Genomic DNA, 27,161 nt, shown 5'->3' on the forward strand with positions numbered 1-27,161 from the left:
TGTGACAGCATAAACGGAACGAATAAATTTAGAAGTATGTACAACGTGTACCTTTTTGCACAAAACTATTTGACTTAAGTTAAACAACTCAATAAAGGAGCGATTTTTTTTTTAATAATATGAAGGTATTACTTAGTATGTACTAACCCAAAATAAGTAAGGGTAAATTTATTAACTTGATCATATACATACATATATGATTTTATAAATCGCATAAGTGACAGAAAAATTTTATTACTTTCATTTGTCCATAAATCTCGTGAGGACCGCACAATAAACGTGTAAAAATTTTGATAAACATAGTTTTTCGTATTTTAGAAGTTACGAGTTGAAAAAAATCGAGTGAAAAATCTTTGAATCATCGCGTGACATGTCATTAGGTAATAAAAACTAATGAATTAAATGTAGTTTTGATAATTATCAGGACATAAGTTATTGGGCCAAAAATGTTCACGTGCGAAGCTGTTGCTAAAAAGTAAGGTATAAAGGGTAGAGCATGAATATGAGAAGTCAATCGCTTCTTGACTTTGCAAAATTCCAAAAAGGTTATGACTAATATTAAAGTCGAAATACTGATGGTGTTAATATATCAATAAATGAGAATCCCACTAAATAAGTCAGGACTTAGAGTTATGTAAGAAAGAGCATCATTCCAACAGGTGTGGCAAATAAGATCCCTGGGGTAACGCAATAATTTTGAATGGTTTAAGTGTTAGTGGATGCCCAAAGGCTCTGCATGACGTGGCAGTAAGTGCCTTTATCCCATACACGCACACACACACATGAATCTCTCAATTTCGACGGTTGTAAAGTTATCATGATGACTTGGATACGAATAACACGAAAAATTTTATATAACAAGCAACGAAAATTTTATAGAAATCGTTTAAGGTGACAATGTAAGAAAAGAAACGAAGTTCTTAGTAAACATTTACTATTCTAAGTAAAATATTTTTTGAATAAAAGAATTGATTTGTAAAGTGAAAGTGAAATTTCATATGTACTAGTCGAAAATAAGTAATTATTTACTTTAGTATATATAACATATACGGTTTCTAAAATTTGTACGAATGGCAATAAAATAAATTTATTTTTATAAAACTTTGAGAGGATCGCACAGTAAAATAGTGTGTGAAAAAAAATTTGGAAAATAAAATTTTTCATATTTCGGAGGTTACAAGTTGGAAAAAGATTAATAAGGATCGAGTAAAAGATTTTTGAAAATTTCGGGTGATATTTGAGCAACAATGTCACGAGGTAATGAAAACTATTTAATTTAAATGTGGTTGATGACTATTAGTAGGGCATAAGTCCTTCGACCAAAAATGCTTAAGTGTGAAGCTGTTGCTTATAAGTGAGATACGAATGGGAGAGTATGAGGATGAGAATTAACCACCCATTGATTTTGGAAAAATTTTGAAATGGTATGACTAATATCGAAGTAAGAAGGATTATGGTGTGATTATCATCAAATAAGAAATCTCTCGGAATAAGTTAGGATTTAGAGTCGCGTAAGAATGAGTATCAAATAAGATCCTTGGGTAGCCTTTAATATAGAATTTGAATTGTTGAAGTGACGGGATACAATTTCCTTTATGTATCGTTGTGCAATTTTTTCCATTGTATCGGTTTCTTTCATGACTAGAAAGTGAGCAGTTTTGATGAGACGGTCAACAATAACCCAGATAGGGTCATAACCGCCTACCGTTTTCGGTAGCTTCGTGATGAAATCCATTGTTATTCCTTCCTATTTCCATTGTAGGATTTTGGGTTGTTGAAGTAACCCATATGGCTTTTGGTGTTCGGCTTTGACCTTGGAACAAGTCAGACACTTCCCTACGTAAGTAGCAATGTCCTTTTCTCATGACCTTTCGTGTCTTCATGCAACTAATAAGGTTCAGTTTTGGGCTACTCCTCTCCCCATAAACTATTAATGGCTCACCATTCTCATGAGGTATACGAATAATCTTCTCACTATAAATAACTTTCGCTTTCATCCTTGAAAGCCAGTCCGTTCCAACTATTTCATCAAAGCTTCCTACTTTGATGAGTATTAGGTTAATCATAAAGTCCATTCCAACTATTACATCAAGCTTCCCAAATTGATGGGTGTTAGGTTAATCTTAAGGTTCATTCCAACCAAATCTTATTATACTACCGTGAAAAATTCTATCATTCTCCTCAAATAACATCTGCTTGTGCGTAGGTAACTAATCCTTTCCAACTACTACTTTAAAACTTCCAAGTTTTGTTGACATGAGGTCATCTCCAAATGACCCACCTGTAAATTTTAAGGTACCACCTTAAATTATTCCTCTATCTCTACCAGCTTACCATTAGCTTGTCCTATAGATTACTTAACTCTCATGGTTGTTAATGGATTATTAGTCATAACACTAAGGTTCTTAGATATAAAGTTTCTATCGCTCTAGTATTAAACAACTTCGAGACAATAAAACGTTGTGACAAAACGTACCCTAACTAAAATCAGGATCCATGCGAGTCTCCATAGCTGAGATAACGATTGCTCTACCGCAAGTAAGTCCAAAGTTTTTTCTATTTGAGAACTTTTTCCTTAAATGTCCAGGGTGTCTATATCTATAACAAATATTTGGGTTATTAATTCTGCAATCAATGCCCTCCTTGTACAGTATCTGCGCTACGTGGTTATTCTTTCCCTACCTCTAACAGACCATAATGCGTATACTCAAGTGGTTCCTACCAAAATTTTCTTTGAATCACTTCATATTCCTTATGTAGTGACATTGGAACTTCTGCATGATTTACTTCAATATAATCACGCTGGCCTGACGTCATTATATTATACTAAATCGTATGTTCATTCCAATATCACTCCATATGGTCAATGTAACGTGATCAATTCAAGTTCTACTCAATTTCATCTAACGGTGCTTTATCTATGCTATCTCAAAACCAAATCTACATAATTAATCTAACGGTTTCTCGGTGTGGGTGCGTAGGTTCTGTAGGTCAGGCATCAATGCTTAAATGTCCCAAAATTTCTTTAAAATGTTCGGGTTCAGCTAATGTCGTTAGGTTCCTTTCTAGAAATTCAATCTGGGTCTCGTGTCGAGTTGTACATGTAGCAAGTAGTAATACGATATGTCTTGAGGCAACTCCCAAGTATTTAGGTATGGCTCAGCATCAGTAGAAGACACTCTGACCTTGTGAAAGGAGATGCCTTCCCGACTTCTCCAATGCCTAAGAGTGTTAGGGACCTAAGTCCAGAAGTGTCGTTAGATCGTCGAGTAGTGGTGAAGGATGAAAGAGATAAGTGACGGTCATGAAAGCGTCCTGGATACGGGTCAACTTTCAGAAACTGAACAACCTTCTAATGTTCATACGTTGTACGTGGCTAATTAGGGTGAGCTCGGGGGGTGGGGCAAGGTGCGGTTACTCTGACAAGTCCTCACATATCTCCTCCTCCGAGGATCAACTTTAGTAGGCGTGTAATCCGAGGGGTACTCTTCCTAGATTGCGTGAAGTAATGTTTCGATCTCTGAATGGTGGGACGGTAGTAACAGGTGGATTACATTACTAGTTCTTAGGGTTAGACGAGTGGGAAAAGGGTTCACAAAAACATCTGAACTAGGAAAGATAAATTTTTCCAAGTCGGTACAGCGAATAGAAGACATGTAGCAAGAAACAGCATCAACAATAACCTAAGTAGTCTATTGCAGTACACAAAATTGTAGTAGATAGTAGTGTCATGCAGTAGTATCGGATAACCAGTAGCATGTAGTAGTAATAAGCAGTAACATTCAGTAATATATAACAGTAGCATGCAGCAGTTTCGCAGAAACAAGTAAACGAGCAAGTTGTAGCTTAGTCCTATTAGTGAATCCTACTCGACTCGGTCAAGACACACTAATCAACCTAATTCCCTACAACCAATGCTCTGATACCAAATGTGACGCCCCGTACAAAATCAACGTGTACGGATCATCAACAACAGGATCTTTACACGGTTACAACACTATATGCTGTTTTAAAACAAGTTTTGCATTCATGAAAAGGTAACGTTTTTACCAACGTCAAATGTTTTACAAAAGATAACGTGCTTCTATGAATAGAAAGCATTAACATAAGTACGTGACACAAAGGTCATTACAAATTCATTGTTCGAATGTAACATAAGTTGTGAATGCAAAGTAAAAGTTCCATGATTGAGACATCTCTAAATAATGCAGCGGAAGTCTAACACAGCGAGTCTGTAACAGCAAGTCTATAGCACCAAGACTAATACAGCAAGTCTAACAGCGGAAGCAACAACGTCTAAGCACCTGAGAAATACATGCTTAAAAAGTTAACACAAATGTTGGTGAGCTATAGTTTGTTTGTAATCAGTAATGTAATGTAGACCACGAGATTTCGTATTCAAAACAGTATCTCAAATCCGTATGATAAAGTATATGCTTATCCGTGGGCACCCGGTAACTAGCTTAACAAGTATAAATATCACCCCCTAAAAGTACACTTGGCGAGTGGGGATGTCAAACCCTATGGATCCGTTGAATGCTAGCGCGACTAGCCCGAGTGGGGATGTCAAACCCTATGGATCCATATCTAAGATTCGCGTTCACCGGTTCATAAACCAATGACTAAATATTACCGCGCTAAGGGGAATCTTTGTGCCGTTATATCACCCACACATATGTAAAGTTTAAGTACTCGTGTCTAGTATGTAAAACATAAAAAGTGCATGTATTCTCAGTCCCAAAAATAGTAAAGTAAAAAAAGGAGCTATAACTCACAGTGAATGTGTGGTAAAGGTCGATATGAAAAGTATGCAAGTAGTAAGTTGGTCCGAAAGGTCCTCAACCTAAGTTAAAGGTTACTAAGTCAGTAAATTATCCCAAAAAGTTTTAAAAGTGAATAAATTAAGTCTTAAGTATCATCATCGTCGTCATCATTCGTAAAATATAAAGTAAGTTTTCAACAAGAATAGAGATCGAAACAAAAGGCTGACTTCGGACAGCTGCTACGACCACTATACAAACTGAAAAGATGTGCGGTCAGTGGCCAAGGCTCCGTATGTGAGTCCTCTTACCGCTGTCAAATTTTCAGATCCTAACTCGATGTCTTTTAACCGTTGTGACGGTTCAAGCGTGAGTAGGTCGGAAATTTCAGCACGTCGTTACAAAGGCGTAGTGATTTTCGAAAGGCTATAAATCCTAAACCGTATATCAGATTTAGGCGAGTCTTAAACGAAAAGTCATCTACTGGAACCGAAATATATGAAAAACAACTTTCCAGAAGTCTCAGATATCTGATCAGACCCCGAAAAATGGAAAAAAAGTGCTCCAGTAGGTTTCTTGGTGTTTGATGCTCATCACGGTTCTCATCATTGATGCGTATAAGCCTCAAGTGTACAACTCTTGATGTTTTAGCATTACTTTGACCAAGTTTCAACCATCAACATACAATATCAAGACTAAGAAGAAATAAAACTCACTTTAGAGTTTTAGAAGGATGATGAACCAAGGTTACATCATGTTCTTAGTCTTAACACAAATACAAGTTCTATTCAAGATTAAAGCTACAAACTTTGATTCAAATCAAGCAAGACCTTAAGTCACATAACTTAGATCAAACAAAGTAATGAAACCCTAAGCTATAAACCTTGAATCCCTTAACAATAATTATGAGATTTCAAAGCTAGAAAGCTTGAATCTTTTATGTTCTTGAAGATCTTTAAAGAAAAAGCTAGATCTTCAAGTTTCATGAAGATCATAAACGCAAGTTTTGATCTTTTAACAAAAACAAAGTGATCTTAAGCTATAAAGCTTAGATCCATCAAAGTAATGAAGATCCAAAGCTAGAAAGCTTGAATCTTTTATGGTCTTGAAGATCTTTAAAGCAAAAAGCTAGATCTTCAAGTTTCATGAAGATCATAAACACAAGTTTTGATCTTTTAACAAAGACAAAGTGATCTTAAGCTATAAAGCTTAGATCCAACAAAGTAATGAAGATTCAAAGCTAGAAAGCTTGAATCTTTTATGTTCTTGAAGGATTTAAATCAAAGTTTGAATCTACAAGATATAACAAGATCAAAAAGCTAAAAAGCTTGATCTCATGATGATGATGATGTCGTGATTATGAAGAGAAGAAGAAGAAGAAAATTTAAAAACTTACAATTTTAGTGTGAGAAAGACTAGAGAGAAAATTAGACAGCAAGTGTGTGTAAAATGAGAATGAGATCAAGTGTGAAATGAAGAACCAAGGTTGATATTTATAGTAGTGGTGGTGCTAGCTAGGCCGTAGGTTGGGAGGGGACAAGGGGGGAAAAATTTTGCTTTTTGCATGGTGGTCTAAAGGTGGCGCTTGTTGTTGGGATCCCATGCAACATGTGTAGTAATGGCTAACAAAAATGCTAGTATATTGGCTCACCTAAATGGGTTTTTGTCTTACATTTTAATGGGTCATAATCCCATTAAAATTAGGCTAACTTAAAAGTCCATCAGCTAGAGTAGGGTGGGCTTAAGTCCATTAAGGTAAAGAGTCCATTAAGACTAACTAGTGTGCATTAGTAAATTACTAAGCGTAATTAAGCAACCAATAAGCCAAGTAATTGTCATTAGAAAATAAAAATTAGTTTTACGTAGTCATATTATTCCAATTATGAAAAAGTTTAACGGTTACAAAGTACATAGCTCGTTCTAAATGTCAAGTGACACTAACGGTCATAAAAGCATTCGGGGATCAAGTTAAGTGATTACGCACTTAATAACACGTTGTAAAGTATTAACGAAAGTAATTACTCATGAAATAAGATCCCAGAGCATAAACTAGCTCAGTACGCACATATACGCAGATTTGTGAAAGTATAGAGCACAAAATTATAAGTCGAAAAAGTCAGGTCGTTATATTACCCACCCGTTAAAGAAAATTTCGTCCCAAAATTTTGAGTGACCAACTACGGTACCGAATTTGAAGAAGAAGGAGCGTATCAAAGTTCTGAGAGACTCATGGGCTCGGAAGTGAGCGATTTACCTTGAAAGGTACTTGGGCGTATAAAAGTAAGAATAGGTATATGCCATTAATTAAGTCTCTTGACCTTAGAGATCAACAAATTGATTTCGTTTCTTGTTAACATGAGTATGTTATCTGAATATATACCCACAAAAGGAAAGATGATGTTTTTAGCCTTACAGACATCTTCAGTAAGCTGGATACATGAAAGGCTTTAATTGTGGCGAGTTTCGGCTGCCAAAAAGATAGCCTTTTTGGGTCGAAAAAAGGCAGCAGAAAAGCTGCTGTAATGGCAGTTTTTGGTGGTCCAAAACAGCAGCAAAAGCCTGCTGTTGGTGACGGTTTTACAGCAGCAAAAAGGCTGCAATGGGTGGCAGTTGTGGTGGTGTGTTCACAGCGACAGCAGCAGCAATCCAGGAGCTGCAGTAGGCGGCTTTGTGGGCTGCAGAAGGCGAGCAGCAGGAGGTGTTTTGAGGCTACTTAAATGGCTATTTTAGGTGGGGTTGGTGGTCGACTAAGGAAGTGAGGTTGTGGTGGGAATAACTGCCGAACAAAGAGAGGAGAAGGGAGAAATTGGTGTGTGTTTTTGTGATGCAATTTTTTAAAGAGTAAAGGGGTTCTTTTATAGTGCATGTGTTAGAATCATGATCACATTAGGACTCCTTAATGATAATCTTAGAAGAGGGATTATAATTAAGTTGGAACTAGATTAGGATTAGACTTGAAGTTGTGATTAGATTAGGATTTATTTGCGATCTATCTTTTTAATTTTTTTTTATACATTTATATTATTTTTTTTATTTTTTTTATTCGGCACTTTTAATTATTTATATACTTTATATATATATATATATATATATATATATATATATATATATATATATATATATATATATATATATATATATATATATATGTATGTATGTATGTATGTATGTATGTATGTATGTATGTATGTATATATATATATATATATATATATATATATATATATATATATATATATATATATATATATATATATATATATATATATTAAATGTTACTTTTATTTAATATACATTTTGTCCATGTCTTTTATTAAATTTTTATTTAGTTCTCAAGAGTTCTACATTCAACTAAGATTACTTCAAGTTTAATAATTTAGTTGTTAGACACTTCAATTTAATTATAAAGCTAGTTATATAACTTTATATATTTACATATACCCAAAATAATTTAGTTAGGATTATGGTGTCAGGTTATTAATTACAAGCATTAATTTACAGATCGCGCATTTAGTCAAGCACTTATTATATCTGAATAACAACCCTAATGATAATACACAGAATATGACAATGAAACCCTAAGGGAAATCTGGTAAATTCAAAATGGAAAAATGAGGGTTGTTATAGTACCTCCTCGTTAATAAAAACTTTGTCCCGAAGTTTTAGGTAGACTTCTCGGATGCATCAGCGGTTGAGAAGAGATGGGGATATTTCCGCTTCATTTGGTCTTCACATTCCCAGGTATACTCGTAGCCTCTCTGTGAATTCCAATGGATCTTAACAATAGGAATAGTGCTTTGTTTCAAGCCTTTAACCTCACGATCCATAACCTCTACCGGTTCTTCAACGGAATGAATTTTATCACCAATGCGGATATCATCCAATGGAATAACAAGTGTTTCATCAGCAAGACACTTTTTAAGATTCGAGATGTGAAATGTATGAACTTTAATTAATAGGTAGTGTTGACTAAAAATTACCATTCGGTCAACGTTTTGTTAAAGCAAAGTATACACTTAATTACGGTGGGGGTCTACATTTTTGTCCGTACAAGGCTTCAAATGGTGTAGCCTTAATACTTGAGTGATAGCTGTTATTGTAAGAAAATTCAACCAAAGGCAAGTGTCTATCCCAACCTTTGCCGAGATCGATAACACAAGCACGAAGCATATCTTCTAATGTTTGAATGGTTCATTCACTTTGACCATCGGTTTGTGGATGATAAGCAGTACTCATTGATCAAGCATATTTTCACGGGGTCAAGGTGAACCTACGCTTGAGTGCATAAAGGGGTTTAAGGACTAACAATATTCGAACCTCCGACACTTAGTCATGGATAACCCATATCGGTATCATTTCGATTCCGACAGGGTGGCCGATTTGAGAGTCCACCAATAACCTAGCATACGAGGTTGAGTGGCCCTAATACATGAAGGTTTTATAGTTCGAGACATACCTGAAAGTCTTTAAGATCGTAAGAAGCTTTATTCGTACGAGGGAGTTTTGTATGATGTGGTTTACGTATGAGTAAACGAATGAATATCTCTATTAGGGTTCATGAGCTATGTATTTATAGGCTCACGAATTAGGGTTTCGGTAGAATCTATTCCCTAATTAAATGTGATCTTGTCCCAACTAACTTTCGTTATTTAGGAAAAGAATCCAAATTGATTATACCGTACATTCTTCTAGAATGTACTGGATCCTTATGCAAGTATATGAAACTCGCATCAGATGGTATAGGCGCACAAGGTGCGACTATACCCATGACATATGCCTTTGTGTGTGGTTTTAGGGTTTTGGATGCGCATCCGCACAATCTTGCAGATATGCGTATCATTAAGCCCCCCAGTTCGATGTTATATACAATGAAATATAGTGTTTGATGTAAAACTAGAAAGAAAAAATGTATACACAATGAACCTTAACGACACCTTTAAATCAGATTAGCATGCTTAATAGTGCAAATATAAATCCTAGTTGGATTTCAAATGTAATCCGATAGATTGCGAGGTTATTTAAATATATATGCGGAACTGGATACTGTATTAGCATTAAATGCAATGTATGAGTGCAGTCACCAAACTGTCTTTTCGGCTGCAATTCCTGCACCCGAGGTGACAACTGTCACTGTTTACCGAAAAGGTAATGATTGTAATTATGCAACCGCCTGTTAATGTTAACGTGCACCGGACCTCTTAACAAGGTACTTAACTTGAGATTGATACACGTGTACGTCTATCATTATACCCGCGTTACCTTTTGACTCCCATATTTTCTCTATAAATAGCCTTTTGGCTTTTTCGTATCTCACAATCCTTTTCCTTTTTTAAATCAGTCTTCCTTTTTCATCTTCTCTGCCAAAAACTCAAAAAAGGTATATCTCATACTCTTACGCTCTGCATGATGTAACCCTAGTTACAAATTTTATTTTTCACTAATTTGTTGTTTTGATTATTGTCTTTGCAGATGAAGTTGTAATCTTACACACTGAATCTGACCATTGATTCCGGTAACCAGACAAGTTCACCAGCTAGTCGTTCAGATTTACTACCTTCATTGTACCGGACTCCCTGTTCAAGAGGGTTAGGTAACCAAAAAAGGTTACACGACGAAGGTATGAATTTCATCCGACGATCTTTCAGTTAAATTTTGATGTTAAGATATTTATACACCATGTTTATTTCTTTTGTAGGTCCAAGCGGTGCAGTTCATCCTTCAAAGCGCGTGTGTCCAAACCCAGAAGATTTGTCTCTACTGGTTCCAAATATCGATGAACTCCTGAAGGTTTCTCTATCAGCATTTTCCCAACAGTTTTCTTTCCTACAATCATGCGCCCCCTAACAATTGATTCAGAAGCTTTATACACTTTCTCCTACCGAGGAACTGTATATGGACACACAATCTACATTGTTCAATTTTGCCAAGGACCTCAACCGTTTGAAGCTTAAATCTACTGCGCTTGCTCATCCACCACAGCCGTCATCCACAGAGACTTCTTTGCAGCAGGAAAATGGCAAACTCACTGCTCAGCTTGTGGTTGCAGTAACCACGCACAAGCAAGCTGAAGATCGAATCGATGTGATGATGTTCAAGAGGCAACAGGAGGAAGATCAGCGTGTGGCGGAAAAGGCGTTCATGGAGTCTGAGATTGCGGCTCCCTCTGCAAAACTTAAAGAGGCAGAAGGCCATGTTGTGTTTTTGAACGAGAGTTTTAGCGACTGGATTTTAGCGCAGGAATCCTGGGGTGCCAAACACGGTGTTATAAAAGCACAATATGACATTCTCCGTCAGGGCATTCCGACAATAGTTCAACACGCACTCAACTGCAAAGCGGTCGAGCAGCGTTTTGGCGCAGCGATGGTTGCTGCCCGCGCCTATGAGCGGAACCTGTTCTGGAATGTCATTTGCCGGGAGATGTGTGTACCCCCTGTGATTCCCCCCAATATTACTGAGTTGCTTGTCAATAGAGCCAAAGAAAAATGTGATGAAGCTTGTTCCCAACTCCAACAAATCTCAATCCACCGTCTTCAATTTCTTGTTAACGATCCCACCATCTCCGCACAGGAGATAATTTCTGACAAACTCGACTGAGTTTATTAAGCTACCTTGGGTGGATACTTTCAACCATCCTTGGTGGCTTGTTTTTTGCCAGCGAGGGATGGGCCTTGCAGTCTCGGAGGTTTCACATCCCTATATTATATTTTTCTTTTTCTGTTTACAGCGGAGTATGCGTCTGATCGCTGCAGGTGAGGATGGCATACTCTCCTTAGTGTAGGGCAAATGTTCTCGCCAATTGCCACCCCCCCCCCTTTTTATTAGCTTATATTGGCATATATTAGGTCAAATTTTTGTATATGTCCCGCATTTATGCTAAGAGGTTGACTTTATATTCTCCAACTGTAATATGTTAGCTTTTGATTGAATATAATTTCGACAACTTTTTTAGTTAAGGCGCATTAATTGTGTTTTTACGAAATCACTATGGCGGTTATAATGATTTGTTACAATATTATGCATTCAATAACTCTTATGTAGAATAAATGCCATGACTTCATGATGGGAGCGACCCTTAAATCGTTTCATGATCTTTTTATTCTTGCGCCAACAATCCAATGTTGTACGCAAAAGTAAGCAAACCAATGCTTATAAGTTTATACTCAAGACTTTTATAAAAAATTTTATAAGTATGTACGCGTATACAATCCAATGCAAATTACCCGTACTATAGACAAACCAATGTCTATACTCAAGAGTCTTCCGGCCACTCCAATGTCCGGGTTATTTAAACAAGTAAACCAAACTTGTATTTTATAGTCTAGACTGTGCAAGTCTCCGTCTTACGCGGTGTACAAATGTTTGAAATAAACCAATGTTTTACTACTGTCACCATTAAAAATAGTATTAGTCACCAAACTAAACTATGCCACTTGAGACTCGGAGTGTGTCCTTGTGCAGCTTAAGGGGCATGCAATCAACAAATGTAAAAAAAAATGCACAAGTTATTGGCTTAAATTGCATAATTCAATTTATTTCAAACATATCTTTTGACCAGCACTTAGCTGTCATGTTTACAATGGAAAATAAAAATTCACATGATAAAAACTTTAAACAGTTGTTTGGGGTGATCTGTCCCTCTGCAGTTTTTCATATGTAGCACCGTTTCAGTGTCTGCGCATGCCAGGTGCGCTTTATTGCTCTTCCATCTAAACTTGCTAGACGATATGCCCCTGTATCGCTTACGCCAATAACCTTGTAAGGTCCTTCCCATTTAGGTCCAAGCTTACCCGTATCCTCTACCCTGCTTGCTTCATTTTTGCGCCACACCAAGTCATCCAATTGGAAAGATAATGGTTGTACGCGCTTATTATAGTAGCTTGTGATTCTTTGTTTGTTGATTGCTTCTTTTATGGCCGCTATTTCTCTGCATTCTTCAACTAAGTTTAGATTTTCACTGTAACAACCCAACCCGTATTAAAACCGGCCCATAAAATTTTTCCTTTTAATACGCTTTAAATAACACTTTAGGTCCCAATTGTGTTTCCATAAACATTTTTAATACAATAGAAGGTTTAATAAACCTTAAAACATTTAAGACATTGATTAATTGTCCAAACGGACATTCACGACCCGTCTAGTTTAGTTTCCAACCAAAACCGAGCATGGTGATTTGGGACTACGCTACCCAAATCCTAATCGAATACAAAAGCAAGATCTTCTTAGCAACCTAGCCAAGATCTCTAATCCCCAAGCTTACCCGAGCCGCCAAGCATGCGAACCTATAAAAATATCAACAACGAGAGGGTAAGCTAACGCTTAGTGAGTGAGAATATACACGCCACACTAAACCAAATACCACATACCAGAGCATCCAAGCATAAAGGCAAGCTAGTCTAAGCGTACCGTAAGATCACTAAGCAACGAGCTAAAGATACATCAATAAAATATAAGTTCACCAACAACGATGTGAACAATGGCAATAAGATACACCCGGAGGGTTAGCTACATCACGACAATACAATATTATATGTATACAATATATATATATATATATATATATATATATATATATATATATATATATATATATATATATATATATATATATATATATATATATATATATATATATATATATATCGAATAACATAATTTGCTTACGCTTACTACACAATAACCATGGTTAACCAAGTACAAGGGAATGGTACTTCGAATTTCCCATCGGTGTTCCCAACAACCGTTAGTGTACAACGAAATATATCACTAACCCCTGGGTGGTATCGATCACCCGAACTTAAAACCCACCCGTCACGTGTAATGTGGTATCGAACGCCCGAACTTTAACCCACACTACACGCCCACACACACACCTATATGACATGGTATCGAACGCCCGAACTTTAAACCCATATGATATATTGACCCGATGTGGTATCGATCGCCCGAACTTAAACCCACATCGAACCTCGTACAAGTAAATACGTTATATACACACATGTATAATCATTCCACTCACTATATTAACCCTTCGTCATTGGGGTTACATAAGTCCACATCGCACGCCCATGTGATAACGTACACACAAAGTGTGCACCTCGCCAAAGTGGTCAACCAAAACACACAACCGTGCCAATTGGACATATACACAAGTCCAACAATTCCACCTATACGAGAAGCGAGCTCTACAAGCGAGAACCCCTTCACCCGACCCGCACCCATCCTACACATACATATGCATATAGGATATTAACACTCACTTTGTCACCTTGAAGAAATGCTTCCAAGTAATCCGCAACTCGTCAATGGAAAGTACCTATTCCGTTATCACAAATTCAACAACACACTTAGATTGGATCTACAAACCAACCCAATTCGACACTTAGTGCAATTCCGACACAAATGCACTTCCAAGGACAAACCGCGCCCAACTAACCAATAATCACTAACACAAGTGATAATGGTCCTAATATGCCAATTTAAACCCGATCACAAGTGTTAACACTTATCGTTCCCAAAATCGCCCGTAAACCCTAATTTTGACCCATAAGGTCAAAACTCACCATTTACAAGTTTTGACACCAAAACATGTTTAACTCGGTTTTATACTTCAACTTAATCCATTTTAAGTTTATAAACCTCATCGAATCGACATTCGGGTTATAATCCTCAACAAACCCTAATTTCGACTCTAGTCAAAATTAGTCAACCACAAGAACCCTAAAAGTCTCCAAAACATTAATAATCACTAACACTAGTGATTATACACCATTCTCAAGTCTTAAACGTGGTTACATCATTAACCAACCCAAAACCCACCTTTAACACTTACAAACCCGAATCTCGGTGTTAATCTCCAATTAACAACTAAATGAGTTCCATCTATGAATCAAACAATCAAAAGCCCCAAATTTGAATGATGAACACGAAAATAAAATTCGGAGTTAGAGCTTACCACTAGTATCACCGTGTAGCTAAGAACGAGGAGAACAAACTTGTCAACTACGCCAAAGATCAAAACTCGCTTCTTCCTTTCCAGAATCCCACTTGAATCACTTGGGGTATTTGAGTTTCTTGGGAGAAAATGAAAGAAAAAGGAAAAGAAAATAAGAATGAAATGAATGGATGAGGTTAAATCCTCACATCTAGCTCAAACGCAAAAAGACCAAATTGCCCTTGAACTTCATTTAAAATTACAAGAATCTGGTGCCAGTTCGTGCAGTATGCCGCGCCGCGGCCTTAAATGTCGCGTCGTGACATTTGACTAAGTCTGGGATCATTTTATAACTAACTTCTGATTTAAATTTCAATAGAATGTCGCGCCGCGGCCTCGTTTGTCGCGCCGCGACCCAAAACTCGACCTGATCCCTTCTCCCGCGTACAAGACTTTAACACCCGAACACGTCTCAATCCTTCAAACTCTAGTCGTACCTACACAATACACCTATATATCATGTACGGAGAAAAACTGGGTGTTACAACTCTCCCCCACTTAAATTCGATCACGTCCTCATGATCCTAGTCACAAACCCAAACGGACCCACACTCAATGGTCGTCGAACATGCATTTCAAACCGACTTCTACCACAAATTCGCTAACCCAATGGTTAATCCAATGACAAATTACACACTTGATCGCATCCCGAGACGTACAATACACGCAACAACCGAAGTCTACAACGATCCCTTAGACAATTCTTCTCAAAGAGTTACCCTTAACAGCTAAATCGTCACCCGCGATTTATCAAATTCCAATTCCGAGCACTAGCACTAACTCAATCCCTCATAGCGGGAAAACTCAACCAATCTCGTACCGAGATATCAACCCCTTAGCATACCCTTACCGAGTACGATGCTAAAAACAACCAAGTCTCAACCTAAGGTCAACAATCTGAAACGATGAAGACCGAACCAAACGAATCCTGACGGATAACACCAATCACTAAACATTCAGTGTAGTGCGCAATACAACCAATACGCCACTATCCTAACATCATAATCCAACGGCTAAAACCGATAGCGCCCAAAACGACTATGGAAACGCAAATCTCAAGGTGTACAAAATCGACTATTGTCACACCCGTAACAAAACGTGAGCGAATCACGGCTATCGCATCACTAATCAGACAACATGGTCCTCACGACCCCACCATCAGCGTATAAAACAACCGATAGTTCACACAACATGGTCCTTACGACCCCACCATTGGTGTATTAAACAACCAATAGATCACACGACATGAAGGCTGGCCGAAAACACACGCGCCTTAGTGAATCCGAACTACACGCGATCCACTACCAGCTGACCCGAAGATCATGCTTCACCAATCTCAACACCGGATGAAGTCAGCGGACCCCGAAGGTCATGCTTCACCGATATAACACCTCGCTCATGATGAAGTCAGCGGACCCCGAAGGTCATGCTCCACCAATCGCATACTCCCATGATGAAGTCAGAGGACCCTAAAGGTCATGCTTCATCAATCACCAATACCATGATGAAGTCAGCGGACTCTGAAAGTCATGCTTCATCAATCAACGCCCTTTTGTCCTCGAACGACGAGTAGCGTAACATCGCGCTCTGCTACGCCATAGTGAATCCTAACGGATACCACTAACCATTCACACACTCGAGCAAGAACCACCTATATCAAACATAGGCACAAAACAATAATTCTCTAGAAGAGAATCCGACACACACCTCCCTTAACCGAAGGATTTCACCTTGCTCACCAAACACGTCCATTATCTCTCAACGAGATTTACCACATTAGCACCTCGGTGATAATTCAAATCCAAACCATAAGTACAATTTATCTGAAATTGTAATCTACCACAAATCGACCAAAACCAGGTCTCGACAACATTTTCCGGATCTACCAAAAGCATCATCCGAAATCTCACACTAAAACTTCCTCGTGCGGGAGTGTAACTCCCCCACTTGGAACTACGTCCCATATCCACAACTCGTACAACCGTACAATGCTACCAAAGGTAGACTTTACAAACGATTGGGCTCACACGACCCATCACCATATCTTGCTCCAGCCTTGAGCACACGAAGGATTTCAATCAATCCTTAAACACTTCGAACAAAAAGTGTACCACGATTACACAAACCACACCCTCGCAATCATCCAATTGCTCTAGTTTGTCAATTTCAACCTAGTCACTCATGTACCTAAGGGTTTCACTCCGGTACCCTAAGTACAATGTAACCACAACACAATCGGAGTCGAACACCACGCTAGTAGGTATAAAAGAGGCACCTAATGTCGTGTCACGTAGACTTCTTTACCAACATACATCGAGATCAAACACTCAATCTTTTTCGGGTTCCAATCCACCCGACGAACCTCATGGTTCATCAACTTCCACATTATAGCGAACACGCGCTTAACAATCAAACATCAAAACCCATTTCCATGGCTTGGTAGAAACATTTCCAAATACTAAGGAATGCTTGGTTGCACCAAGTCTTACGCCCTTCACCCGACAACCAAATGTCACCATAGGGTACTTCCATTAGGAACGTCTCCCATAACAGTAATAGGCATAACATAAGGCATTTAACAGTTCAAACTCAAACGACACTTAATAAATAATCAAAGGGCATATTTATCAAAACGAAACGTACCTTAACGTCTCCTTGCTGCCCCCGTCCCCGCTAACTTGGGACATTCTGACTTACGGTGTCCTTCTTCTTGGCAATTGAAGCACACCATGCCATCACCCTTTGGTACCGAACATTCCCAAGACTTGTGACCCCTCACGCCACAATTGTAACACCTAGATGCACTAGATTCCAATATACCCGTCTGTGTACCACTCGTGCCCACACTCGGACCCTTAGTCCTCTTACTCGGAGCACCATACGAAACAACCCTTCTCTCACTTGAAGGTTCACCAATCTTTGATCGCGTATACGACTCGAAACCTCTAGCCACGGCGAATAATTCCGTAAACAATTTCGCGTGACCCCGGCTAATCTTATTCTTCAAGTCATCATTCAAGGTTCAATAGAAATCTTGCATCAACAAATTATCATTCCCCAAATATTCAGGGCAAAAACGAGCCTTCGCCATAAAGGTCGTCTTGAGAGTATTCAAATCCATAGAACCCTGTTGCAAATTTCGCAACTCATTACGCATTTCCGACAAATCGGCTGAAGTCCGGAACTCCTCGAAGAATTCCTTCTTAAACCCGTCCCACGATAACGCCATAAACGGTTCACCACCGACAAGATCAATCTTACCATCCAACCAATCCTTTGCCCTACCCCGCAACAAACTATTAGCGAGTCTTGTCCTCTTCTCAGGAGGGCATTCAATAGTACGAAAACACCATTCGACATCTGAAATCTAAGTTGTGCTCACCAAAGGATCCGGTTTTCCGTCGTACATCGGGGGTTTAGTCCTCATGAAGCTCTTAAGACAATGCTCCATTTCACCACTACTTTGAAGTTCGGAATACTTCCTATCCATTTCTTCTCGAAACGCACTCATTTGCTCCGCAACGGCGGCCGCAACTCTAGCGTTAAACTCTAAATCGTTCATCTCGATCCCACTTCCCGTCGCCATTCTAAGGAATGCAAAGCGATTAGATCACGAACGTATAAAACACACACTCCACACCGGTCTATCTTGCTAAACACTCGTCGTACATCACTTGTTTGACACGATTTGCACCCGTAATAAGGTTTGCAAGTCCTTATTACCCACACACGCTGTATCAACTCGTTAGTACAATGACCGCCTCGCTCGATGATATAAACAAACACAAACAAAATTCTACGCAATATACACATACGCGAGAATTATTATCACAACACAATTAATATATTAATAATATCCGCATTACCAATCTCGACGTTAGTCCACCTACAACAAGGCACTAACTATAACCTATTCCGACCCGTAATCCTACAAGTCCCGCAACAAATAAGCACACACAAAAGTCTAAGTCTAGGCACCTATCTCAAGTCGCCTAAATCCCTTAGACCATGCTTTGATACCACTTGTAACAACCCAACCCGTATTAAAACCGGCCCATAAAATTTTTCCTTTTAATACACTTTAAATAACACTTTAGGTCCCAATTGTGTTTCCATAAACATCTTTAATACAATAGAAGGTTTAATAAACCTTAAAACATTTAATACATTGATTAATTGTCCAAACGGACATACACGACCCGTCTAGTTTAGTTTCCAACCAAAACCGAGCATGGTGATTTGGGACTACGCTACCCAAATCCTAATCGAATACAAAAGCAAGATCTTCTTAGCAACCTAGCCAAGATCTCTAATCTCCAAGCTTACCCAAGCCGCCAAGCATGCGAACTTATAAAAATATCAACAACGAGAGGGTAAGCTAACGCTTAGTGAGTGAGAATATACTACATACATATATATGCATAAAATGGACACGCCACACTAAACCAAATACCACATACCGGAGCATCCAAGCATAAAGGCAAGCTAGTCTAAGCATACCGTAAGATCACTAAGCAACGAGCTAAAGATACATCAACAAAATATAAGTTCACCAACAACGATGTGAACAATGCCAATAAGCTACACCCGGAGGGTTAGCTACATCACGACAATACAACATTATATGTATACAATATATATATATATATATATATATATATATATATATATATATATATATATATATATATATATATATATATATATATATATATATATATATATATATATATATATATCGAATAACATAATTTGCTTACGCTTACTACACAATAACCATGGTTAACCAAGTACAAGGGAATGGTACTTCGAATTTCCCATCGGTGTTCCCAACAACCGTTAGTGTACAACGAAATATATCACTAACCCCTGGGTGGTATCGATCGCCCGAACTTAAAACCCACCCATCACGTGTAATGTGGTATCGAACGCCCGAACTTTAACCCATACTACACGCCCACACACACACCTATATGACATGGTATTGAACGCCCGAACTTTAAACCCATATCATATATTGACCCGATGTGGTATCGATCTCCCGAACTTAAACCCACATCGAACCTTGTACAAGTAAATACATTATATACACAGATGTATAATCATTCCACTCACTATATTAACCCTTCGTCATTGGGGTTACATAAGTCCACATCGCATGCACATGTGATAACGTACACACAAAGTGTGCACCTCGCCAAAGTGGTCAACTAAAACGCACAACCGTGCCAATTGGACCTATACACAAGTCCACAATTCCACATATACGAGAAGCGAGCTCTACAAGCGAGAACCCCTTCACCCGACCCGCACCCATCCTACACATACATATGCATATAGGATATTAACACCCACCTTGTCGCCTTGAAGAAATGCTTCCAAGTAATCCGCAACTCGTCAATGGAAAGTACCTAATCCGTTATCACAAATTCAACAACACACTTAGATTGGATCTACAAACCAACCCAATTCGACACTTAGTGCAATTCCGACCCAAATGCACTTCCAAGGACAAACCACGCCCAACTAACCAATAATCACTAACATAAGTGATAATGGTCCTAATATGCCAATTTAAACTCGATCACAAGTGTTAACACTTATCGTTCCCAAAATCGCCCATAAACCCTAATTTTGACCCATAAGGTCAAAATCTCACCATTTACAAGTTTTGACACCAAAACGTGTTTAACTCGCTTTTATACTTCAACTTAATCCATTTTAAGTTTATAAACCTCATCGAATCGACATTCGGGTTATAATCCTCAACAAACCCTAATTTCGACTCTAGTCAAAAGTAGTCAACCACAAGAACCCTAAAAGTCTCCAAAACATTAATAATCACTAACACTAGTGATTATACACCATTCTCAAGTCTTAAACGTGGTTACATCATTAACCAACCCAAAACCCGCCTTTAACACTTACAAACCCGAATATCGGTGTTAATCTCCAATTAACAACTAAATGAGTTCCATCTACGAATCAAACAATCAAAAGCCCCAAATTTGAATGATGAACACGAAAATGAAATTCAGAGTTAGAGCTTACCACTAGTATCACCATGTAGCTAAGAACAAGGAGAACAAACTTGTCAACTACGCCAAAGATCAAAACCCGCTTCTTCCTTTCCAGAATCCCACTTGAATCACTTGAGGTATTTGAGTTTCTTGGGAGAAAATGAAAGAAAAAGGAAAAGAAAATAAGAAATGAAATGAATGGATGAGGTTAAATCCTCACATCTGGCTCAAACGCAAAAAGACCAAATTGCCCTTGAACTTCATTTAAAATTACAAGAATCTGGTGCCAGTTTGTGCAGTATGCCGCGCCGCGGCCTTAAATGTCGCGCCGCGACATTTGACTAAGTCTGGGATCATTTTATAACTAACTTCTGATCTAAATTTCAATAGAATGCCGTGCCGCGGCCTCGTTTGTCGCGCCGCGACCCAAAACTCGACCTGATCCCTTCTCCCGCGTACAAGACTTTAACACCCGAACACGTCTCAAATCCTTCAAACTCTAGTCTTACCTACACAATACACCTATATATCATGTACGGAGAAAAACGGGGTGTTACATTCACGCAGTTCTTCGCTGTTGCTACTTTCATCGAAGGAAGCTATGCGCATAGTTGGCACATTTATTTTGGCAGGTTTTACAGCCTCGGACCCGTACACCAAACTAAAAGGTGTTTCATTATTTGCACCCTTTGGAGTTGTGCAGTGTGCCCACAAAACGTTAGGCAGTTCGTCTATCCAACCCCTTCGACGCAATCCCAGCCTTGCTTTGATTCCTAAAACGATATCCCGATTCGTAACCTCACACTGACCATTCGCCTGAGGGTGTGCGACTGATGTAAATTTTTGTTTATATTCAATTCTTGGCACCAATCACTAAATGGATTACCTTCGAACTGCATACCATTGCCGCTTACTATTTCATTTGGTATTCCAAACCAACAGACAATGTTTTCCCACACAAAATTTCGAATTTGCTTGCCCGAAATTATTTTTAGTGGTTTGGCCTCTACCCATTTTGTGAAATAATCAATGGCCACTACCAGAAATTTTACACCCCCTGGTCCTGCGAGGAATGGCCCCACTATGTCGATTGCCCATTTGCAGAACGGCCATGGAGATGTGACCGGTATCATAGGATGTCGCGGAGCCTTGCTTACCGGTGCATGAAGTTGACACGATTGACACTTGCGTATTACCTCTGCGGCATCTCTGTACATTGACGGCCAGTAATATCCAAGCCACATTATTTTGGACGTAACTGTTTTGTGTCCCGAATGCAGAGCGCATATTCCCTCGTGTACTTCCCGTATGATTGACTCCGCTTGAGTTGGATTAAGGCACCGCAAATGAGGTCCCAGAAAAGACTTTCTATATAGAATTTCCTTGTCTAACAGATACATTGGTGCTTTCATCTTAATCTTTCTTGCTTCACTTGAATCTATCGGCAATGTACCTTTGGTTAGAAATTCTATTATTGGTGTCATCCAACTCTGCTCCTCTTCTTCAACTGCAGCCGAAACACTGTCTTCTTCAATAGACTTTACTTTAACTTCCTTAACCCAAATTTCTTTCTTAAAATGACTGAATGTTAATGCGGCTAACTTACTTAGCGCATCCACCTTTTTATTCAGCGTCCTCGAAACCTGAGTTATCTGGAATAAATCGAAGTCAACTGCTAGCTCTTGCACAAGCTTTAAGTATTTTTGCATTGATTCATCGTGTGCTTCGAATATTCTATTAAATTGGTTTGCAACTAACTGCGAATCAACATATACTTACAGTTCTTTAATCTCCAAATATTTTGCTACCCGCATCCCAGATAACAATGCTTCATATTCAGCTTCATTATTTGTGACAGGGAAGCTGAATCGCAGTGCGAAGGTATATTCCTCTCCTTCTAGACTTTTTAGGACTATTCCTGCCCCTGCGCCTTCTGGGCCACAAGCCCCGTCTGTGTGCATTTCCCACAGCTGTTCGGGCGGAGGTGGTATTTCTTTTGATTCATGCGAGACTTCGATATCTCCGGCTGTTTCAGCCAGATAATCTGCTAAGACTTGCCCTTTTACCGCACTTCGTGGTGAAAAGCTTATTTCATGCTCTCCAAATTCAATAGCTCATTTAGCCATGCGACCAGAATTTTCTGGTTTATATAGCACCTGCTCAACAAGTATCAGCGAATGTAAATTTGCTAGGATTTATCAAGCAATTTTATATTTGTTTTACGACAAATTGTTGTTTGTCGTACCTGCTTTATCGGCTGATCTATTAGGACCCTTATTGGGTGCGCTTGGAAATACCTTCGTAAGCGTCTAGCCGTATGCACGAGTGCATAAACCAGTTTTTCGATTGCAGGATAGTTTAATTTGCTTCCTGTCAAAGCTTTACTAACAAAATATACAGGCATTTGTACCTGTTCGCACAGCATAATTATATAACTTTAAATGCCTATTGATTGAAAATTAGCTATTTTTAATTTTATAGTGCGTACCTGTCCTCTGTCTGCTATTAATACTGAACTTATTGCTTCCTTCGATGCTGCTAAGTATAGTATCAACGTTTCTCCCGCAATCGGTGCAGTCATTGTTGGCAGCTCTTTTAGCAACTTTTTCATTTCTTGAAACGCCACTTCTGCTTCCTCCGTCCACTTGAAATCCGTTTCCTTTAAGCAATTCTTCAATGTCCCAAAAAAGGGGAGTGATCGCTCTGCGGATTTTGATAAGAACATCGTTAATGCCGCCAACTTACCCGTTAAACTTTGTACTTCTTTTTTATTTCTTGGTGACGGCATATTCTCGATTGCCTCTATTTTCTTTGGGTTTGCACGTATCCCGCGCTCAGTTATTATATGACCAAGAAACTTTCCTTCTTCCTCTCCAAAACTGCACTTCGACGGGTTGAGCTTCATATTAATCTTTCTTAACGACATGAACGTTTCTAAAATGTCTTCCAACAGACCTTGTTCTGTTGTGCTTTTTATAACTAGGTCGTCAACGTATGCTTCCAAATTTCTCCCAATCTGACCTTTGAAAGCTTCGTCTATTACCCGTTGGTATGTTGCTCCAGCATTTTTTAAACCAAATGGCATCTTGGTATAGTAGTATATGCCCTGGCTTGTGTGGAAAGCAGTCTTATCCTCGTCGTCCGCTGCCATCTTTATTTGATGGTAACCTTTGTACGCATCCAAAAAAACATTTGTATCAGAAGCCAGCTAACGATTCAACTTTCCAGTCTATTTCTGGTAGAGGATAATTGTTCTTGGGGCAAGCTTTATTAATATTCGTGAAGTCAACACACATGCGCTAAGACCCATCGGGCTTTTTTACCAGCACTGGGTTTGCTACCCACGTTTGGTACCTTACTTCTCGCAAGATGTTTGCTTTGACCAACTTATCGACTTCTGCCTTCAACCATTCGCTTCTTTCAGGAGCCATGCCGTGTTTCTTTTGTCACACTGGCGTCAGACTAGGATTTGCGTTAAGCTTGTGCTCAGCAATTTCCCTTGGTACGCCCGTCATGTCCGCTTCTTTCCATGCGAAGACGTCCGTATTAGAAGCTAATATACTACGAAGCTTAAACTTTGTCTCATCAGACAATCCTCTGCCAATTTTAATTTTTTGTTCTGGATGTCATGAGTTTGTGATGATCATGCTGCTTCGAATTTTCTCTGCTTCACTCGGCTATTGTTCTGCTTGTTATACGAACGCAATGCTTGCATCTTGCTTTTCTGACCTTATCGTTGCAATTCCTAACGGTGTTGGGAACTTGATAAGGCCGTGTACCGTGGAAGGGAGGCTGCCAATTTTTGCAAAGTCGTGCGCCCTAAAAGCGCGTTGTATTTTGAGTAAGACCTTACGACGGCAAATTCTACTATCGTGCTTCTCACTAACTCCTTATTATCATCGTCCACCAGCTCCAGCTCTAATTCGATGATCCCGATTGGCCATGCGGACTCCCCAGAAAATCCTGATAACGCAGTGTTAGGAGCCACTAGCTTGGCTCGCACAGCCCCTGGCAGCAAGCGGAAACGGTGCTCGTACATTATATCAACACCGCAACCGGTGTCTACATTCAATCGCTTGATGATGTACCCGCAGCTTTTAACACGCCCTTTAATTGTGATGGGCGCATCCGAGGGTTCTTGTGCTATGGCCGGGAATATGATGGGAGTGTTTTCCCATTCCTCAGATACTTCTAACTTGCGCCTCTGATTTGTCCGTCCGCTGGTTACCATGTTTATGGTTTTATCCGTTTCCTTTCTCTCATTCTTCTTTTGCCACATATATTCTTTTTCTTCATTTGGCTTATCGAGTTGTGCTCTTGCACTTTTCTTCAAGTGTTGCAATCTTCCTCTTTTGAGTTCAGCAACTACCTTTTCAATTGAGTGTCGACATTCATTGGTCTCATGACCGTAATCATCGTGAAAATCACAAAATTTGCTTTTGTCTCTGTTTCCATACTTTGACAAAGGTACTGGGGGTCGAAGCTTTTGCACACTACCTCTGTAGCCAAAATTTCTTTTGGTGTTTTTGTGAGGTCTTTTATTAACGCAACATTTTTAGTGTGGCTGCGTTTAAACCTCTGACTTCCTCCCCCTTTATTGTTGTTGAATTTGCGACACTTATCATTATGATAGTTACCACTCTTAGGTTGGCCATTACCACCATAACGTTTGCCAGACTCTAACCCTCTTCCCTGCACTCGATAATAATCATCGTCGATGTCCATATTTGAAGAGGTACTTTCGCGATTCTGCTTTATATCTTCTTGTGCCAGCATGTAATCATGTGTTTCTTTTACGGCTTCCGCGAAGGTTTCTTGAACTCTTCTCCGTAACCGTTGCCATAAAGACAGGTGTCTGTCGGTATCTATACAATGTATAAAGCCGGATACCTTCTGGTTTTCTGGAAAGTCTTGTATTTTAGCCACCTCCTTGGTATATCTGTCTATTATTTCTCCCAAGCTCTCTTTCAATTTCTGCTTAATGTCGTGACATTCGACATGTGTTCTTTTGCGTGCGCACAAATTGTGAAAGTTTAATAAAAATCTTGAGCGTAAATCCGCAAAACCTGTAATGCTTTGGGCTGGCAAATTATTGAACCATTCCCTTGCTACTCCTTGCAGCACTATTGGTAGCATATGACATGCTACTGCATCACCCCAGCTGTGTGTTCTTGCAGTTCCTTCAAATTTTTGTAAAAAATCATCCGGATCTGATAACCCATCATAACTTCCGAGTGTTAGAGGCAACACCGGTGCGACTGTGAAGGGATGATTGGCGATGTGTGGCACAAACTTTTCTGTTGTGGGAGCTAACTCAAGGCTTTGCTTAGCTTTTTGCCCTTGCATCATCGCAAACCAATTGCTCATAAATTCTTTTACCCGCGAGGGCTCATTGAAAGCGAAAGCTAAGTGTGGTGGAGCGACTTGCTGTAATTGAGATATGAAGCTATTTGACTGGGTTGCGGCGTAGTGCGCCCCACTATATTGATTGCTTGAAACAGTATGGACTGGTTGCGAAGACGCACATGTCGTTGACCCTTGTTGTGGTGTCAGCATGATGTATGAACCAACTGGATTTCTCAGACCCATATGGATTTCTCAGACCCATCTGCCCGATTCTTTCCTGAGATTTCTCGTTAGTGACCCTTTCAATCGGTGTTTCGGGTTCAACCGAGTTGATAATTGGTATTGTACCCACACAGGTAGTTTTAACTTTAAAGCCTGGTGGAGCCGTTTCACTTGGAGAACCGAAGCTCAGAATTTTTGGTGACAGATCCTCGAATAGTTTAAATCTAGTTCCCGTTTCCAGTAAACTTCCATCGGGAGTGTGCCACCATCCCTTAGATGATTCATTCAGGACAGTTTCTGATGTAACCAGCCCTGTTTCAAAACTTGGTGTCGATGGAGGCTTTGATGTGCCCTTGGTTGGTGCTGGTGGTGTCGACGGTGTGTTCGTAACAGTCGCCGTAGGTGTTTGAAACCCTGGACTTACTGGAGAGTCTGATCGCCCTTGGTTCTTTGCACTCTTACTTCCTCCACCCATTCTTACTAACAATTAAAAACCTGAAAGTGACCGATTAGTTAAACAAAAAAAATTTATGGAAAAAAGATACGTACAATAAATCATATACAACATAAATTCCAATCTTCTTTGTTTCATATAACCGGTCCCACGGATGGCGCCAAATGATCAAGCATATTTTCACGGGGTCAAGGTGAACCTACGCTTGAGTGCATAAAGGGGTTTAAGGACTAACAATATTCGAACCTCCGACACTTAGTCGTGGATAACTCATATCGGTATCGTTTCTATTCCGACAGGGTGGCCGATTTGAGAGTCCACCAAAAACCAAGCATACGAGGTTGAGTGGCCCTAAGACATGAAGGTTT

At 39.2% G+C, this 27,161-nt stretch overlaps 2 protein-coding genes across 2 annotated transcripts; both read right to left on the bottom strand.

Moving 5' to 3' along the window:
- Positions 1 to 21,544: 21,544 nt before the first annotated feature.
- Positions 21,545 to 22,732, bottom strand: LOC139888828 (uncharacterized). The gene is made up of 2 exons (XM_071871813.1): positions 22,551 to 22,732; positions 21,545 to 22,505 (listed from the first exon to the last, which is right to left on the bottom strand). Exons 1-2 carry the CDS (start codon positions 22,730 to 22,732, stop codon positions 21,545 to 21,547), a joined length of 1,143 nt encoding a protein of 380 aa, XP_071727914.1.
- Positions 22,733 to 24,217: 1,485 nt separating this feature from the next.
- On the bottom strand, positions 24,218 to 26,138 carry LOC139888829 (uncharacterized). Its single transcript, XM_071871815.1, has 3 exons — positions 25,348 to 26,138; positions 24,551 to 25,270; positions 24,218 to 24,368 (listed from the first exon to the last, which is right to left on the bottom strand). Exons 1-3 carry the CDS (start codon positions 26,136 to 26,138, stop codon positions 24,218 to 24,220), a joined length of 1,662 nt encoding a protein of 553 aa, XP_071727916.1.
- Positions 26,139 to 27,161: the final 1,023 nt, after the last annotated feature.

Source organism: Rutidosis leptorrhynchoides, chromosome 2 (assembly GCF_046630445.1).
Source record: "Rutidosis leptorrhynchoides isolate AG116_Rl617_1_P2 chromosome 2, CSIRO_AGI_Rlap_v1, whole genome shotgun sequence".
Lineage (NCBI taxonomy): Eukaryota > Viridiplantae > Streptophyta > Magnoliopsida > Asterales > Asteraceae > Rutidosis > Rutidosis leptorrhynchoides.

Excerpts from the sequence above, each read along its gene's own strand:
- LOC139888829 (XM_071871815.1), bottom strand. The coding sequence starts at position 26,138 with ATGAGCAATTGGTTTGCGATGATGCAAGGGCAAAAAGCTAAGCAAAGC. Across the intron at positions 25,271-25,347 it reads AAAGGGGGAGGAAGTCAGAG|AGGTAGTGTGCAAAAGCTTC; the intron begins GTTTAAACGCAG and ends TTTTGGCTACAG. Across the intron at positions 24,369-24,550 it reads TTGGCAGCCTCCCTTCCACG|AGGATTGTCTGATGAGACAA; the intron begins GTACACGGCCTT and ends TAAAATTGGCAG.
- LOC139888828 (XM_071871813.1), bottom strand. The coding sequence starts at position 22,732 with ATGCACACAGACGGGGCTTGTGGCCCAGAAGGCGCAGGGGCAGGAATA. Across the intron at positions 22,506-22,550 it reads TATTTGGAGATTAAAGAACT|AATATTCGAAGCACACGATG; the intron begins GTAAGTATATGT and ends CCAATTTAATAG.